General features: G+C 40.5%; 1 protein-coding gene across 1 annotated transcript; it reads right to left on the bottom strand.

Moving 5' to 3' along the window:
• Positions 1–4,956: 4,956 nt before the first annotated feature.
• Positions 4,957–5,538, bottom strand: LOC133754931 (CCAAT/enhancer-binding protein epsilon-like). Its single transcript, XM_062185272.1, has one exon. It carries the CDS (start codon positions 5,536–5,538, stop codon positions 4,957–4,959), a length of 582 nt encoding a protein of 193 aa, XP_062041256.1.
• Positions 5,539–5,982: the final 444 nt, after the last annotated feature.

Raw genomic sequence — 5,982 nt, 5'->3', positions numbered from 1 at the left:
AATGGTTCTGGAGAAGAGCAAAGTCTTTTCGTTAGGCAAGTGCATAAAATGTCATGTATACCAACAGAAATATCATGTGTGTTTGCCGCAGTTCCTCTCACTTTCTCCCTAGAAAATATGATTGTGTAGAGCTGGTGTCTCCATGTGGAGTCAACTAGTGTTTCCCAGCAGAAAATTAAATGTTTCCTGATAAAAAACATTCAAAACCATAAAGTCCGTTGATAATATCCGGAAAACACAAACACAGAGGCAGTAGCAATATCTGGGATGGAGTTAGCCAAAACACAACCAGATATTTCTGGTTTCATCCAGTCATACCTGGACAAAGTGGTGTGGAATTCATATGCAATGGACCGAGAAAATCATAGTAAAAGTGGGTTTGAAGAAAAGCAAAATCTTTTCGTTAGGCAAGTGCATAAAATATCATCTATGCAAACAGACATATCATGTTTGTCTGCCAAAGTTCCTCTAGCTCTCTCCCTAGAAAATACGAATGTGTAGAGCTGGTGTCCCCATGATGAAGCAATTAGTGTTTCAATGGTACAAAATTAAATGTTCCCTGATAAAAACATTCAAAACAATAAAGTCCATTCATAATATCCGGAAAACACAAACACAGAGGCTCTAGCAATATCTGGGATTGAGTTAGCCAAAACAAAACCGGATATTTACGGTTTCTTCCAGTCATATCCGGACTTAGTGGTATGGAATTCATATGCAATGGACCGAGAAAATCAGAGTAAAAATGGATTTGGAGAAAAGCAAAGACTTTTCGTTAGGAAACTGTGTAAAATGTCATCTATACAAACAGAAATATCATGTTTGTTTGCAGCAGTTCCTCTAGCTTTCTCCCTAGAATATACGAATGTGTAGAGCTGGTGTCTCTATGTAAAACCAATTACTGTTTCCAAGCACAAAATTGAATGTTCCCAAATAAAAAACATTCAAAACAATAAAGTCCATGGATAATATCAGGAATACAAAACACAGAGGCTTTCACAATATTTCGGATTGAGTAGCCAAAACACAACCGGATATTTCTGGTTTCATCCACTCATATCCGGACAAAGTGGTGTGGAATTCATATGCAATGGACAGAGAAAATCACAGCAAAAATGGTTTTGGAGAAAAGCCGTCTTTTCGTTAGGCAAGTGCATAAAATGTCATCTATACAAACAGAAATATCATGTTTGTTTGTCGCAGTTCCTCTAGCTTTCTACCTAGAAAATACGAATGTGTAGAGCTGGGATCTCCATGTGGAACCCATTAGTGTTTCCAAGCACAAAATTAAATGCTCCCTGATAAAAAACATTCAAAACAATAAAGTCCATGGATAATATCAGGAATACACAAACGCAGAGGCTGCAGCAATATCTGGGATTGAGTTAGCCAAAACAAAACCGGATATTCCCTGTTTCATCCAGTCATATCGGGACAAACTGGTGTGGAATTGGTATGCAATGGACCGAGAAAATCACAGTAAAAATGGTTTTGGCGAAAAGCAGTTTTTTCGTTAGGAGAGTGCATAAAATGTCATCTATACAAACAGAAATATCATGTTTGTTGGTCGCAGTTGCTCTAGATTTCTCCCTAGAAAATACGAATGTGTAGAGCTGGTGTCTCCATGAGGAACCAATTAGTGTCTCTGCGGTACAAAATTAAATGTTCCCTGATAAAAACACTCAAAACAATAAAGTCCGTTGATAATATCCAGAAAACACAAACACAGAGGCTGTAGCAATATCTAGGATATAGTAAGCCAAAACAAAACCGGATATTTCTGGTTTCATCCAGTCATATCCGGACAAAATGGGGTAGAATTCGTAGGTAATGGAACGAGAAAATCACAGTAAAAATGGTTTTGGAAAAAAGCAAAGTCTTTTTGTTAGGCAAGTGCCTAAAATGTCATCTATACAAACAGAAACATCATGTTTGTTTTCCGCAGTTCCTCTAGCTTTCTCCCTAGAAAATATGAATGTGTAGAGCTGCTGTCTGCATGTGGAACCAATTAGTGATTCCAAGCACAAAATTAAATGTTCCCTGATAAAAAACATGCAAAACAATAAAGTCCGTGGATAATATCAGGAATACACAGAGATTCTGTAGCAATATCTGGGACTGAGTTAGCCAAAACAAAACCAGATATTTCTGTTCTCATCCAGTCATATCCAGACAAACTGGTGTAGAATTCTTATGCAATGGACTGAGAAAATCAGAGTAAAAATGGCTTTGGAGAAAAGCAGTCTTTTCGTTAGGCAAGTGCATAAAATGTCATCTATACCAACAGAAATATAATGTTTGTTTGCCGCAGTTCCTCTAGCTTTCTCCCTAGAAAATACGAATGTGTAGAGTTGGTGTCTGCATGTGGAACCAATTAGTGTTTCTATGGTACAAAATTAAATGTTCCCCGAAAAAAAACATTCAAAACAATAAAGTCCATGGATAATATCAGGAATACACAAACGCAGAGGCTGCAGCAATATCTGGGATTGAGTTAGCCAAAACAAAACAGGATATTTCCTGTTTCATCCAGTCATATCGGGACAAACTGGTGTGGAATTCTTATGCAATGGACCGAGAAAATCAGAGCAAAAATGGTTTTGGAGAAAAGCAAAGTCTTTTCGTTAGGCAAGTGCATAAAATGTCATCTATATAAACAGAAATATCATGTTTGTTTGCCGCAGTTCCTCTAGCTTTCTCCCTAGAAAATAAGAATGTGTAGAGCTGGTGTCTCCATGTGGAACCAGTTAGTTTTTCTGCAGTACAAAATTAAATGTTCCCCGATAAAAATATTAAAAACAATAAAGTCCGTCTACAACATCCAGAAAACACAAACACAGAGGCTGTAGCAATATCTAGGATTGAGTTAGCCAAAACACAACCGGATATTTCTGGTTTCATCCAGTCATATCCGGACAAAGTGTGGTGGAATTTGTATGCAATGGGTTGGGAAAATCAGAGTTAAAATGGTTTTGGAGAAAAGCAAAGTCTTTTCGTTAGGCAAGTGCATAAAATGTCATCGATACAAACAGAAATATCATGTTTGATTGCCACAGTTCCTCTAGCTTTCTCCCTAGAAAATACGAAATGTAGAGCTGGTGTCCCCATGTGGAACCAATTAGTGTTTCCAAGCACAAAATTATATGTTCCCTGATAAAAATATTGAAAACAATAAAGTCCATCAATAATATCCAGAAAACACAAACACAGAGGCATTCACAATATTTCGGATATAGTAAGCCAAAACACAACCGATATTTCTGGTTTCAACCAGTCATCCGGACAAACTGGTGTGGAATTCCTATGCAACGGAATGAGAAAATCACATTACAAATGGTTTTGGATCAAACCAAAGTCTTTTCGTTAGGCAAGTACATAAAATGTCATCTATACAAAGAGAAATATCATGTTTGTTTGTAAGAGTTCCTCTAGCTTTCTCCCTAGAATATACGAATGTGTAGAGCTGGTGTCTCCATGTGGAACCAATTAGTGTTTCCAAGCACAAAATTGAATGTTCCCAAATAAAAAACATTCAAAACAATAAAGTCCATGGATAATATCAGGAATACACAAACACAGAGGCTTTCACAATACTTCGGATTGAGTTAGCCAAACAAAACCGGATATTTCTGGTTTCATCCAGTCATATCTGGACAAAGTGGTGTGGAATTCGTATGCAATGTACCGAGAAAATCACAGCAAAAATGGTTTTGGAGAAAAGCAAAGTCTTTTCGTTAGGCCAGTGCTTCAAATGTCATCTATACAAACAGAAATATCATGTTTGTTTGCTGCAGTTCCTCTAGCTTTCTCCCTAGAAAATACGAATGTGTAGAGCTGGTGTCTACATGTGGAACCAATTAGTGTTTCCCAGCACAAAATTAAATGTTCCCTTGTAAGACCCCAGAAAGGTGTCTCACAATTCTACCGACCCCAGAAGCACGAATTCCACTCCAATCGATGCAAAGAGCATGAGGAAGTTTATTACATCTGCGCAGATGGGCCGTCTCCAAGCACAACAACACCCTCGGGTGCAGTGCAGAGAGAGGCCCCGATCATCAATCGCACAGAGTATTTAAGGCTTAAAACCACAACATTAGCATATCTCTACAGCATTACAAAGATCACAAGATAAACCACAGCATGACAAATAATCACAAGGTAAAGGGTTTTTCCAGGGTAAGGGAACAAAGTACTTGAACAAGCACAAATACGGGGTCATCGTGACCAAAAACTTAACATAGCTCCTAAAATAATTATCACATGCTCAATTATCTCATGAAAGCATTAACACAATCATCACATGCTACAAGTTCAGCTAAAGTTCAGTTATCTTATAAAAGCATTTTGGAAGTCCAGCTATTTTGCACAGAAGCAAAACAGTATGCAGTTAGCTCAAGCAACTCCATTTTAAACCCAGCCTGCCTTATTTTCTCATTCCCCCCTTTTCTTTTTGTCGAATTTTAATCTTAAAATTTAAGGAATTACTTTTTAAATTTTGTAAAGGGAGCAGGGTGTTTAACAGTTAGAATTAAGAGGGAATTAAGAATACGCTTCCGCGGTTTACAAGCACATCTCTGTGCCTTGCAGCCGATTTTATGAGCACAGAAGCAAGTCTGCAGGGTAGGGGAAGTATGCCCCGCAGGATAGAAAAAGTTACAAAAAGGCATCAGAGTTTAAAAACAAAAAATACAACAGAGATAAGAACAGAAAACACATCCCTGAAGAAGTCATACAAATTTGGGTTGATACCTGGTGCCTGTTTAGCTGAATTGACCCAAATACTTTTTGTGATTGTGACTTTCACACACCCTCTTCGACTTACTTTAAACATTTTACCACTTCCATTTTAGCCTAGCCATCTGGATAAAGTTATTTTTACAAACCATGTCCTTTCCTTATATAAAAAGCTCTTTTTTTTATAGCCCTTTTTACCAACAATACTCCTTTTTTATGTCCTTAATTTTTAATATTGGTACTGACCAATGACATTAAATTTATAATAGCTTTTAAAAACCTGTGCAGAATATTCAGTTCCTGCGTGAGCTGCTCCACGCGGCTGCGCAGCTGCTCATTCTCTGCCATGTACTGCTGTATCTCCAGGATGCGCCGCTTGGTCTTGCGCACGGCGATATTGTTGCGCTCCCGCCGCAGCCGGTACTCCAGGCTGTTGTTCACTGCCTTCTTGCCCTCCTGCGAGGGGTCAGTCGGGGAGGGCGCCTTGAGGGGGCTGCTGGGGGGCACAGTGGTGACCAAGGGGGCCTCGGGGACGCACAGGGGCTGGCCTGGTGCCGTCAGGGTTGGGGGCAGGTGCACGGTCGTCTGCCCGCAGTGTGCCACCTGGTACTGCAGGGGATTGTAACTGCCCCGGCTGCCACCTCGGCCGCCCTCTGGCCCCCGGGGCTTCTCCTTCACAGCCACAGTCCTAGGGTTGTAGCTCCCTGGGCTGCTGTCAGGTGCCAACTCCATGGCAGAGAGGTCGGAGAGCAAAGCCGGGGAGTGCTCCTCCTGGAAGCCCTCGAAGCCCTGGGAGGCGAACATTTAAGCAAAGCCTGGCGGGGTAGGGAAGTTGCAAAAGAATCAATGCTGGGTACAACATTTTATAAAATGTCAGGCCACATATACTGCAAGCCTTAAACAAAACCATCGGCAGCAATCTGACCCAGTCTCCAGTGCCAGTCTCCACCATTAATCATACTTTTACCTAACTATATCCCCAGTACCTTGGCTACCGCTACCACCATCTGACTTACCCTATAAACACAATGTAACTTTCTATTTCCAACACCTGTGCCACCATCTTACTTACCTGGAGATGAAAGCCGGCCCGGTATCTGACCCCAGTACCTTTGGTAGTCCAAATCAGGGAAACATTGGCGCAATTTTTCTTCTTGGTCGATAAAGCCTCTGTCCATTTTGAGTTCCCCGTGGGTAGTGGCGAGAGCGTATCTGCTGTTCTGTGCATTGCCACCCGCTCCGTTTTCT

The sequence above is a fragment of the Lepus europaeus genome, unplaced genomic scaffold (genome assembly GCF_033115175.1).
Source record: "Lepus europaeus isolate LE1 unplaced genomic scaffold, mLepTim1.pri SCAFFOLD_32, whole genome shotgun sequence".
Lineage (NCBI taxonomy): Eukaryota > Metazoa > Chordata > Mammalia > Lagomorpha > Leporidae > Lepus > Lepus europaeus.
Note: the sequence above shows the minus strand (reverse complement) of the source record. Positions and strands in the feature narration are given on the sequence as shown.